At 39.0% G+C, this 13779-nt stretch overlaps 1 protein-coding gene across 1 annotated transcript; it reads right to left on the reverse strand.

Moving 5' to 3' along the window:
* Positions 1-1581: 1581 nt before the first annotated feature.
* On the reverse strand, positions 1582-9694 carry tbata (thymus, brain and testes associated). The gene is made up of 8 exons (XM_034107115.1): positions 9598-9694; positions 5716-5862; positions 5293-5381; positions 4965-5105; positions 4581-4662; positions 2365-2530; positions 2245-2285; positions 1582-1673 (listed from the first exon to the last, which is right to left on the reverse strand). The coding sequence occupies exons 1-8, from the start codon at positions 9692-9694 to the stop codon at positions 1582-1584; spliced, it is 855 nt and encodes a 284-aa protein (XP_033963006.1).
* Positions 9695-13779: the final 4085 nt, after the last annotated feature.

A 13779-nucleotide genomic window follows, 5' to 3' on the forward strand; every position in this document is an offset into this window, starting at 1 on the left:
CCATACCATAACCCCACCACCACCATGGGCCACTTGATTCACAACATTGACATCAGAAAACCGCTCACCCACACGACGCCACACACGCTGTCTGCCATCTGCCCTGAACAGTGAAAACCGGGATTAATCCGTGAAGAGAACACCTCTCCAACGTGCCAGACGCCATCGAATGTGAGCATTTGCCCACTCAGGTCGGTTACGACGACGAACCGGAGTCAGGTGGAGACCCCGATGAGGACGACGAGCATGCAGATGAGCTTCCCTGAGACGGTTTCTGACAGTTTGTGCAGAAATTCTTTGGTTATGCAAACCGATTGTTGCAGCAGCTGTCCGAGTGGCTGGGCTCAGACGATCTTGGAGGTGAACATGCTGGATGTGGAGGTCCTGGGCTGGTGTGGTTACACGTGGTCTGCGGTTGTGAGGCCGGTTGGATGTACTGCTAAATTCTCTGAAACGCCTTTGGAGACGGCTTATGGTAGAGAAATGAACATTCAATTCACGGGCAACAGCTCTGGTGGACATTCCTGCTGTCAGCATGCCAATTGCACGCTCCCTCAAAACTTGCGACATCTGTGGCATTGTGCTGTGTGATGAAACTGAACTTTTTAGAGTGGCCTTTTATTGTGGCCAGCCTAAGGCACACCTGTGCAATAATCATGCTGTTTAATCAGCATCGTGATATGCCACACCTGTGAGGTGGGATGGATTATCTCGGCAAAGGAGAAGTGCTCACTATCACAGATCTTTTCAGATTTGTGAAAAATATTTGAGAGAAATGGTTATTTTGTGTACTGTATATAGAAAATGTTTTATATCTTTGAGTTCATCTCATGATAAATGGGAGCAAAAACAAAAGTGTTGCATTTATATTTTTGTTCAGTGTATAATGTGCCCACGGCACACACAAGCAAGCCACATAATCCACAAAAAAACATAACCATGACAAATGACATATAAATGGTAGAAAGGTTTGTTGGTGCTACAGTAATTTTGGAAAGCAAAACAAGACAGAGAACAGCATCAGGAGAGTTTTCTGATGGTGTGATCCAAATATCCCCCCCTCAAACTTTACACCCCTGGCTCATTTTGGCATTACTGCGCATGTGATTTATTTACTCTTTTGTTTTAATGCAGTTAGTAAGGCTGGCTAATACACCAACCGCCAACAGCACCATTTGGTGCTAAGTATGTTGCATTTTAGGAACTTAGAGGACTTTCTCTGACCAAGGTGAAACGATGTGTGTATTGTGTTCCTTTTTTCACACAAAAACTATACTGCGTTCTGAAGTGGATGATCTTGAAAATTATTCTCAGTATTACCAGATGATGATATACAATTATGAAACATCCTCCACAGTACTATGTTACACTATCCTTCCTATTGTACAGTATGTTGTATAATTAAATTACAAAATACATCTGGAGAACTCATTACATTGTCCATGGTTTCAAGTAACAGAGCAAAAATGAAAAATGAGAGCCTATTATATATTTTTCCATGAACATAAAAACAAAGAAACCAATCAATACTCATTATAAGGAAACCAGAATTAAGTTATTAGTACGGTGAAAATCAGGAAACTAAACACTCCCTGTGTGCTCAAGTGGAGGATCTTGAAGATTATTTTGAGTTTCAGCGTGGACTTCAAGGACCTCTGCTTCTCCAATCCTCTCTGGAAAATAATATTTAAGTCAAGAGTCACACAAAGCCAGTATTTTCATTAACCACATCTGTTCTCTTTAGAAATAAAAGAAAAAGGGTATAGAATACATACAAATACTGTACGTTGCAATACTGTAAAATCAGTTTTCTATTATTGTCAAGCGCATTTCCTTTAATATTGTATTTAAATAGCATACTTAACAGTCTTCTGTTAAAAAATAAAATATTCTAAGAAGTACGAATCATGGAAGACACAAAAGATAATTTCAGTGGAGGATAATTGCACTTTTCAAACAGGAACATTTGAAAAAGTAGGACTTTGATGACTTCCAGGACCTCCTGCAGTGCCTATAAGATGACTGCCACTGAGTCTATGTTGCATCAGAGTAGAGAAAGAACTGTCATTTAATGCAAGGACACACACAAACTCAGTTGGTGGTTCAGCTTTATTTAAATGTTGAAGCATACTGTATGGCAGGACACATGCATTAAGAAGACTACAGCGGATAGGAGAGAGAGAAGAAAATGTTCCAGTACAATAAATCACAACAACCTATGAAAAAGAATAAGAAAGTAGTCACCTGGTTTCTCCACGCTGAAGGTTTGGTTCCTTCTGTATGAGCTGTGGAAGTGAATAAACAATGTTAAACATGCTGAGCTTTGAAAGAAATAACCACCAGAACCTTTGAGATCCTCCTGACCTCGTTCTCTGAGGTTTTCTCCACGACTGATCACACGATGGACCGTACACCACCGGAGATGCACCAGGATGAAAAGCCTGGAGCTGCTGGAAGCTCCTTTGTGGGTGGGCCGAGAGGTCGACTCCGTCCAGAGCCTGCCTGATCATCCCCATCACCAGGTCCTTCTCTGAGGGTACGCCACATCACATAATGCCAGGAAATATCCATTGAGAGGTTTAGTGACTCTTCCATCAGCAGAGCAATTAAACACTCTATTATGGTTAATGTAATTTACTGTGTTAACTCATGAATACAAATTAAAGTGGACCTATTATGCTATATTTGAACCTATACAAAACATGTCAGTGAAGTTTTTTGCTTAAAATACCAAACAGATCACCCATTATAGCCATGCCTCATACCCCTCTATTCCAGCCCTGTTCCAAAAAGGCTGATTCTGTGACTGTAGCTTTAAATGGAACAGCTGCTGTTAGCCACGCCCCTTTGTAGCGAGAGTTTTCTACTGGGAGAAACTCAGCTAAGCGCTGCCATGATTAAATGCCATATTATGTTCCAAACCACTTCCACCAACTTCAAGCATTATTTCTGAAACAGTATGGAGCTCAAACGTTTCTCTCTCGCAGGGTCTACTGACATTACGTTACACATATTCTCTCCAGTGCAGCATTAGCTCTGAGTGTTAGCGATGCTTGCTAATGTAAAAACAGACCATATTACTCCCAAAACACGCCGCACATTGTTTCTGATACAGCACATTCTTTCTTAAGTGTTTACTGCTAGAACAGTGCCATGATATGTACTATAACAAGTGCCTCCTGCAGACATTCAGACTTTTCAAAAGCTAAAAAGACACCAGAGCCTGTTTTGGATATTGTTACTATGCAAGGACAAGTACTTGAAGTGGTTAGCTGTTATAAATACCTAGGTATCTGGCTTGATGATTGTCTTACTTTTAAACTTTAGGTCATTAATCTGCTTAAAAAGCTGAGGGTTAGACAAGGTTTCTTTTTCAGAAACAAGTCCTGTTTCTCTTTTGAAGCCAGGAAAAGGCTAGTCACTGTGACCTTTTTACCTGTGCTGGACTATATGGTGATTTGATGTATATGAATGCACCTGCCCATTGCCTGGAAAAGTTAGATGCCGCCTATCACAGTGCCCTGAGATTTGTTACTAACTGTAAAGCACTTACTCATCACTGTACCCTGTATGCCAAGGCAGGTCTGCCTTCACTAACTGTACGGAGGCTCAGTCATTGGTACATGTTCATCTATAAAGCCATGTTGGGTAAACTCCCTTTTTATATCTGCTCTCTGATCTCTCGACGAATTGAAAGTACTTATTGCCTGAGATCTCATGATGTTGTTTTATTAAATGTGCTAAGTGCTAGGACGAAAGCTTTTAGTTGTGCAGCTCCACTAAATTGGAACAGTCTGTAAACATGTTTAAAACTGAGCACTTTGGTTCCCCTGCATCATTTTAAAACTCGGCTGGGTGACATGCTGTTTGATACTCATGGTACCTGTCACTGTAAATAGAGTTTGTAAACTGTACCCTGTACATTATGTTGTATGTCATCCTTATTGTTGTTCTGTTGTTTTTATGTTACATGTGTAATGTCCTGCAGGTCACCCTTGAAAAAGAGATCTTTTGATCTCAAGGGGCTTTCACCTGGTTAAATAAAGGCTACAAACAAACATCCTGCTGAATACACAGACACACAGCTGCGAGAGGGGATTCAGCTAGAACTATACGGAGACGATAGGTTGGGACGTGTCACGTGTGCCACATTTGGCTAATTACGAGCCAAATCCTAGATCTGCTCGTTTGCACCCCCGTTTTCTTATTCTTTTTTTTTTAGAGATGTGGGTAAGCAGGAAAAGAGAGAGGGTTGTATTTTCTGAAACTGTGTGAGTCTCCTTACACACCGGGGACACATATTTATGTATAAAAGACATTAAAAAAAGCATTTTGCATAATAGGTCCCCTTTAAGTTAAAATACAGTAATAATTGGCAAAGACAAAGATTATCTTCACAAACATTATACACTTTTTTAAGATTACATTCACATGTAGATCCACAACTTAATTAACTGAGTGCGTCATTACACACTGTTGACATGCCCTTATCTACTAATCTGCTAATTTTACCTTTTAAAAAAATATATGTAAAATATGATCAATTTACTTGTAGTGTACAGACTACTAAGCATTTGTACCTCTTTGTCCTGCAAGCAGAAGCCACTGCTGGACCGAAGACAGGGAGTCTGTCTGCAGGATCTGACAGAGCAGCTCAAACACCTGAAACAGAGCAGTAGCACTATCACAGCATTACTTTGCAAACCACATCATTTTATATTCAAGTGATTACTAGTAATTTTCTCACAAGCCAGGTAACAAGCCTGTGTTCGGAGCTATTTTCTAACAACCTTGGCCTAAGGCTATAACTATTATCCATGGTTTTGGATACCTCCTTTTGATCTGTGGCTAACCCTACTTCTCCCAGAGGAAAGTATTATTACATTGCTATGCCCCATTTTATCCCCAAACTACCCCTAATGACACTTTTTTCATCAAAGAAGAACATCAAGGGAGTATTTCACCATGAGTTCTTGATCATGGAGAGGCTGAGGATACATCATGCGCTGGGAATGGGTTCTGCGTTGGTAAGAGTTAGTGGATGGAGGGACAATTCTCCCGGTTTCAGCGGAATATTGGGTCTTTCGGCGGACAAATTCTTCCTCCTGCAATACATCCTCAAAATCATCCAAGCTCTTCACCGGAAACATCAAATACCAATGCTTGACCAATTATAATATGGCCTTGCTTGAAATGGAAAACAAATTATAATGTTCTGAATAAGATGAAATCACGCAGTGTGTTCAAAAGTGTTGAGGTGCCAGATTACAACAATAACAGCAATACACGTACGGGCTTTTTGTCTTTTCCTGCTTCGGAAGACAAGCTGACTTTTGCAGCAAGGTCTTTAAGTTCATCCCTCCAGGCCTCTGAAAATTGTGCTGTGAAAAAAGAGGGAAATTATTGGAGCTAAATTGTAATCTTTGAAGGCAGAGCTTTGATTTTGATATACTTTATTAAACCCCCCGTGGGGAAATTGTTTCTCTGCATTTGACCCATCCTAGTGTTAGTGTGCTGCCATTTTTGAACGGTGCCCGGGGAGCAGTGTATAGGAACGGTACGTTGCTCAGGGACACCTCTGTAGCGCTTGGTTTTGCCGGGACTTGAACTGGTGACCTTCCAGTTGCAGTTCCAAGTGTCTATCGACTTCGCCACCACCGCCCAGCTTTTTGAAAAGTAATGAGAAAATGTAGGCGGCGTGTGTGAGTGAAATACCTGATTTGATTTTGTTACTACTGACTACATTAAGTGATGGACCAGTGGCTTTCTTGAAGACGTGGCTTTTGAGAAGTGGATGTGGAAATAATGATGAGGTGACAAACCAATCATCTCTCACCATGCAAACAGGTCTACCATTGAGTCCTGTGGGAAAGAGAGAGACACAATATTCACAGTTCACACACATAACGTAAAGTGCTTCAAAAGTGTGGGACTGTCAAAGGCAACTCCCAACTGCTGAGAGTTTTGACTACATAAGGACCTCAGGGTGTAGAAAAGGCCCCAAAGTTATAGTTATTGATATTATGTGTTTACAGGTCATTTATTGCTCCGCTACTCGGCTACCGAAAGTAGCATGTATGTTGCGTTTCACAATAACGGTACGTCCACACAGCAGCTTAAAATCTTGAAAATCTTGGAGCTGGGCATGTCTGACAGCTTGGGGATTGTTTGCGAGCAATGCGACCAACAACCAATCACATGAATCTCCCGCCCCCGACATACAAAGCAAAAAAACCCGGGAATTTTATGCGAGCAATATATATATATATATAATAATAATAATAATTCCTTACATTTATTATAGCGCTTTTCCAGATGCTCAAAGCGCTTTACAAATACACATTACACATATCATACATGCAATGGTCATGTACTATATATATATAAACTCCCCAAACAGGCAAAACCTACCAGTTTCACCCACTGTCTCTGCCACCTCCCTCCATGCCTGGTTCCTCCGGTTTGTATCCCGTTAATAGTTCTGATCGTAAAGAACCGGGTGATTTGCTACCGTAATTTCTCGTTTGGAATATGAGGAAATGAACTGCGGTCTGGTTCTCCCTGCTTACACGCGGTTTGATTGGCTAGCACTTCTACTGTCAGATGTGCATAAACGTGTTTGATTGGCTGACGCTTCCAGCTCAGCTTCAAAAGTTGAACATTGCTCAACTTTTGAATCCTGGAAATCCTGAAAATCTTCGCTTCGCTCCCCCACAATGCTGTTCGGCGAAAAGCGAGGCAAAGTGACGTCATCCCCATTCAAAGTCAATGGGCAGAGAAGCGTTGGAAGCGGTGGAAGATTCGTCTAAAGCTGCTGTGTGGACGTACTGTAAGAGCATCGGCTGCTGCTTTCCGCCAACCGAAAGTGGAACGTTACTCATTAGCAGTAGCTTAACGGCCCGTCCACACAGCGGCGTGCGCTGACGCTTGCCGGCGGGCGTGTCTGAAACTCGACCAACAACCAATCACATGAATCTCCCGCCCCTGACACACAAGCAGCGGTTTGATTGGCTAGAGCTTGTACTGGCATATGATTCGATTGGCTGACGCCTCGCCGAGGCGTCAAAAGTTGAACATTGCTCAACTTTTGCAGCGAGCCACGCCAGCTACGCTCCACGTCGCTTCCCACGATGCATTTCGGCTAAAAGTGACGTCACCCCATTCAAAGTGAATGGGGAAGCGTCAACGCACGCCGCTGTGTGGACGGGCCGTAGCTTTGAATCTCTGCGTGTCCCTGGTAAAGAGTGTTTGACATATGTTAAAGTGTTTATAATTATAAGAGAAAGCAGACATGCTGTATTATAGCTTGTCGAGATTATCATTTCTATAGGGTTTGGCAATATTATGTGTATTATTTATGTATGCATAAGTTATCTTATATTGATTGTATTTTGTTTATTTCCCTTATAGGAAAAACCACACACAGACAAATATCTGTATGTCTGCCTAAATAAGTAAAGAAGTCAAGCCTCATCTTAGCTCCTCATTTCCTCTATTCTGGACCTTTGGCCTTAAGTGGTGTTCTGGCTGACACACCTGGGTGAACCTAGTGATAGACACAAAACTAGTGCCAACACTGAGTTATCTCTAATTCTCCACTACACAGGGATTAAACCCACTCTCTGGAAATAATGCACTCAACTCTTTCATGTACCATATCACTATCTATATGATACGTTTTTATACAGTGCCCATGCAGCATTTCATATACAGTGTAAGTAACCTAAACATCAGACAAATCAGAATAAGGACAACCTTGTTAATGTAAAATTAAGTTGTTATTAGCTCTGATAAATGTGTTTTTGAATATTTATAAAATAGGTGAGGTGAGAGTTACCACAGTTATCGGATTGCAAAGCAAAGGAAAATGCTAATTGGGGGAAGTGGAACAACACATGTATCACCTTTAACACCTTTGTATACCCTTTTTAAAGGGGATGAGATATTGTATGTCTCAGCAGCTGGTCTATCTGTGTGTTCAGTGGGTTTATCAGAGTATGGAGCCTCAATGTCTACATCTACATTCAAAGTTCCAGGTAAATCAGTTCTAATTACTTTGTTACACTCTTATATTAATTCCTTTTTTAGGTTTTTTTTTGTAAAACATTTGAAAATGCATTGAATAGACTGGCTTGAAATTCAGTTCAGAAATCCATAGTAACCAGGGCCCAGGAGTTCAAAACTTGTAATCCCTATCTGATCAAATCAGATTTGGATTTTGGGGAGTTCAAAACCAAAAAACAGGATTAGGATCACTTTGATATCCGATCAGATCAGGAAATCCAATCCAAGCTTTAATCTGGATCAAATCTTCAAAACGGGTATAGTTCAAACCGACAACACAGGATTGGGATCAACAAACTGGATTATCCTGATCCCACCAGAGGGGTGGATTTCCAGTGGATTACCAGAGCAAAATGTACTGTACAATTTATTTTAAAATATGTTTCAATTTAAATTAGATGGCAACATTTGTTAACTGAAATAATACACAATTTTTAGCCTTCATTGGAAATACATTTTATTTTTCCATTTTTTGCTCACGTTTGTGGTGGCCTATTTTGTTTTCAACCAAATGTTGATGACATAAATGTTTATGCTCATAAAAGTATCACAACAAAGATTGTCAATCACAAATGTAATTTAGATTAAATTAAAAATGTCTTCAACAAAAAAAAAGTCCATCATCTGTCATCACCTTTCAAAAGTAATTGCGGACAATAGATGTCTCTGCAATGTGGTCTTTTGTCTTCCTTGTGTTATTTTTCATATCCACTAGATGGCGATTGGTAGGATTAAAGCACTGATATTCAGGATCTAGTCATCTTGAAAAGTCGTAATCTGGATCAGGGGGATCCTATCCTGAATTGCTTTGAACTCCAGGGACAACATTTGTCCGATTTGTCTGATCCAGGATCACAAAAAATGGGATTTCAAAATCTGATCGGATCTGATTGAGATTAAAAGTTTTGAACTCCTGGGCCCTGATGATTAATCCTACTGACTTTGTTCCTTTATGCCACTAGCAGGTCGACATTTCTGGTTGTTAGTGTAATATTTGTGAACTTTCATTATGCATCACCATCAGGTCAAATATTACATTTGTCATAAAGTCTACTTATTATTTTTAAAACTAATGATATTCCCATGACTCATGACTCAGCCTAGCTTTGTGTTTAGTGCTTATAAGCAAATGTCAACTGCTAAAAATGCTAAAGTAAGCAGCTTTAATAACAAACGAGTCTTCATTCGAGCAGATTACTAATAGGTGTCAGGAGAATACCATAATATGCTACATAATTGCTGAATTGAATTGTGCATTATGATAATGTACACATAAACACAGTTCCTATACATTGTAAATTGTCTTTCCTTTATCCAATTTGATGAACCTAGATTGGAACAGGAGCGATCTGCTGACTTTATTCAGGTTTCTCAGGCAAATAACAATTCATTTTCAAAACACCAACTGATGTCCGTTCTGCACAAATGAGAAAACTCATCCATTGTCTCTAAGAGGGGAGCATATGGCAAAGCATGATTCAACCTCCAAATAAATTGCTGTAAGAAGAGAGAAATCATAAGACACACTCTCACCTTGAATATGTCTGAGCCTGTGTGGATGAGGGTTGTGCCGGGAGAAGAATGAGTGATGACTCAAAGCACCAAAGTGCGGACTGCTTTTTGTCAGCATCTTGGTGAATTCAGGAGTAAATTACACCTGATTGGTTTGACTCCTTTCTCCGGTCATCCCACTCTGTGCCATCGACATATCTTGAAAGGACAGCTCGAAGTTTTGTCTAAATCTGTCTTTAGTGCTGAAAACTAAAACCTAACTAGACACTCACATTTAATTTGCTCCAAAGACAATTTTGGTTTTTGTGTTCTACCAGGTTGAAGTAATTATATATTTAGAAGAAAATACATTTGAATAATCACTTTACCTCAGAAAACATCCTGCAGCTCGAAACCTTTGGTGTTTCATGAACTGTGTTGCTTTTGTTGCTAAGAAACCCTAACCTAAACAAAAGACAATGGCACAATGGGAAACAGGCATTCCAGTTCATTTAAACTGGATTTTCAAATGCAAAGCAGCAGAAATAAGCTATTATGTGATAGTTAATTAAATAAACATATATTCGATTAAAGCCTACTTTAGCTGTCAATGTGAACTTCCTGATTGAGTTACTTAACACCTCACAATGGTGTATGTGTAAATTAACCATAGGCTGTATATATAAAAATTAACCCATTTTGTGCTGCAAATATTGTGGCTTATGAGTGTGAATGTTGGTGTGAATTAACTTTGATGAACCTGATGATTAATTCCACTAATGATAATGCTGCGTCTCGCTTGTGTCATTCATAGTTCTCAGTTACATTACTTGTTAGACGCTTTTATCCAAAGCGACTTACATACTCAATACTGTGGGCAATCCCCACAGGAGCAATTTGGGGTGAAGTGTCCTGCCCAGGGACACTACGACATGCTGACTGCAGTGGGAATCGAACTTGCTATCCTCTGATTCGAAGATCAGCGCATTAACTCACTGCGCCACACGCCTCCCTGTTACTCAGTAGATAATTGTAAAATGTTGATTCTTTATTTTTTATGAGGTAAGCTGCATACTGTACTGTATCACAATATGTATGATTATTTTCTATCAATTTATGATCCAAAGCAGTTGGAGTTAATTCTTTTTTCTCCAGGAGAATGTCTGCATGCATTTTTCCGAGTAAATAGGATCTGAAAAGTAAGGGGCTTAACTAAGAGTGAAAACGAACAATGATTTGGTTTTTTTCAAACCACATGTTGGACTGACTGTTGAGAAGAATTGATACGGCCTATCCAAAGCAATTAATCACTTAGCTAAAGGGGAGTTGATAAATGCCAGACAGCAACAATGTTTGAATCATACCAGATACATGGAGCAAGAACTCCTCCACATCTGCTGGGAAATAATGTTGACAGGAGTTCTGAGAACAATTTGCTGCTGATGATAGCAGCAGATCTTAACATTGAAATATGTAAAATGTTATGTATGCTCCTCGGATTGACTATACATTAAGAAAACATCAAGACTGCTGATTGTTTTTCCTTGCATAAAAACAATAAAAATGAATATAAAATGACAGCTTATGCCAAGTGAAGAGTGCCTCTCATGGTCTTGTTGTTACAGCAGTTACCAAGCAACCAATGTGAGTTTGTTGTCAAGAAAATGTTGGACTTTAATTGCACTGTTGGGCAACTTTCTGTATTCAAACATTATCAAAAATATTTGATAAGACTCGAATAAAAAATGAAATTATAATCTGAGACGCTGTTGGCCCAGAGAACATTTGTGATTTCCCTGCAGTTCTGTCTAAATTAAACACAATACAGGTTGAATGATTTTGGGCTCATCAGTCTCCGTGAACCATTTTTCTTTTACCCAGTTCTCTAAAGCCACACCTGCAACATGTTATGTGTTTCTTACTTTTAACTAAATTGCTGTCAAGTTTAGGAAACTGCAAGATTGACAGCAATAGGAAAAACCAGGGATCACAAAGGTATTATTCTCTATGAACATGAATGAAGCCACCGAGCCGTTCAGTCTAAAGGTCTTTCAAAAGACTAACATTGGCAAAACACTGTAAGCACTAAACACCATTGATTTTCTCCTTTCACAATTCAATCCAATTTATTATGCCATAGTTAAGAATAAGTCTTAACAATAGACCGTGTTGTTTAAAATGAGTGGAATCTGACAACAGATTATGAGCCTTTTGGGTTGCAGGTACTTTAAGGCTAATTTGAAAGCTTTACTTTCTATCAAAAAGTAATCTTTTTTTGCCCTCCTAATTTTGGTGCCCTTGCTCGTCCACACCCATCTATAAACTCAGCCTTCATTTTGATCTTGATTAAACAAAAATAAATATGAACCTGGAAATGATTTCAAAATGGTAGAACCTGCTGCAGTAGGTGTCTCCAGGTCGACATTTTCCCATCACAATCTGTCATGGGTGGTTATAAAGTTCGGCACACTGTGTCGACAATCTGATATCTGTAATTTACATGTACGCTGAGGCCAAATTAAGAGTATTACGGTGGGAAGGTGACGAAACAGGGGCAGGAAACTCAGCAGTTGGGGATGAATGATAGAAGAGGCTTTTATGCAGATTGATCGTACAGAGCCAGATGCATGGGGGGGTGGAGCAGAGGATGGAGGAGTTCCCACCATGTAACAACGCCTTGATGACCTCACACAATATGTTTATACAGCATAGATTGAAATCAGAGGCAGCATAAAAATACCATCACATTGCTCAATTTTAGTGTTAGCAGAGTAAGCTCAACGTTCCTTGCTGTTAGCATCCAAATAAATCAATAAGTGTTGCGGAGAAATAACAAAACATCCGAAACTTCATTTAACGAGCACTCCCATTGGAGGCGTGGCTTTATTTTTGAACTTTAACCTTGCCTGTTATTAGCTGTCAGCCATGCACAACAAAATCACAACACAAATTGGTAGCACATTTACATGAATGTTAACACTAAGTCTTTAAGAAAGGTGAGTTGAGTTACATTAATGTGCATCTAGATAAAAAAAATGCAAATAACGTGGTGTCCCTGGAAAGTGCACTGTAGAAATAATGCTCTACTGTAACCTATAACTGTATTGAAACAAATTGTACAATATGTAAAAGCTTTGGACATCAAAATATGCTGAGAGCATTAACTCTGATGCTGCATTGTGACATGTTGTTAAAGAAAAACATTTGATCATTAAAGATATTTTTGGTTGTAGGGGTTTTAAACAGCACATTTGGGGATTTTCTAGTGCATTTTAAATTATTCCACTGTAATATTGTTCTTTTTTTTTATTTTTTATTTCACACTGCTGAGGACATCTTCTATTGCATCATTGGTAAATTGTGCTCTACATTTATTTGTTTACATGTGTTTCTTGATTCCTGTTTTCTATTTCTGAATAATTTCTTAAAAGCTTTCTGGGAGGACATTTATCATTTGGTTCTTATTACAAGTCTTTTAGAAAGATATTGGATTTGGTGGTTAATTTCTAGAGGAATTTCCTTGAAATAAAATCAAATGTAAACCTAATTAAATAATCATTATTTGCAAATAATGATTATTTAATTATGCATGTCACTACTGCATGTCCAACTGTCCTGAACCCCTGACAAAAGACTGGTTGCATCCGCTTGTATAATAACACTTAATGAAGTGGAAATATATAACAATTGAATCCTGTCTCTTTTTGAAATCTAATTAGTGCAAAGCTCATTTTTTTCCCTACGGAAATTAGGACATGGCCCCTTAATTAGAGATGAAACGAAGAAATATATGACGACAAAGAAGTAAAATAATTACATTTTATCTGCAGACTCACTATATTTTAAGCTGGGACCCACAGATGGTCATGTGACTGTGTCCCACATTGGAAACACACATCATTTTAAGTGTGTGTTTCATTGTTCATTTGTAAGAGAAATACTGTGCTATTTCCAGCTGAAAAGTGAACTAATTGGACTATAAAGCATCAAAATTGCCCCATGTCTACACCTTGTTGGTCATTTGGATTTATTATAGCTCTGCAATAAAGGTGTTTGTAAAGTGTAATGGTTTCTTTTTTTATTACACAGGATGTTGTTTACATGGTTATAACATGTCTTGTTGTATACATTGAAAGACTCACCCACAATGTGCCTTGTTCACGCCAATTAAATTGCATTTATAGTAAATAGTGAAATAACATTTTAATGATTTGCATAATGCAT

Source organism: Pseudochaenichthys georgianus, chromosome 19 (assembly GCF_902827115.2).
Source record: "Pseudochaenichthys georgianus chromosome 19, fPseGeo1.2, whole genome shotgun sequence".
Classification (NCBI taxonomy): Eukaryota; Metazoa; Chordata; class Actinopteri; order Perciformes; family Channichthyidae; genus Pseudochaenichthys; species Pseudochaenichthys georgianus.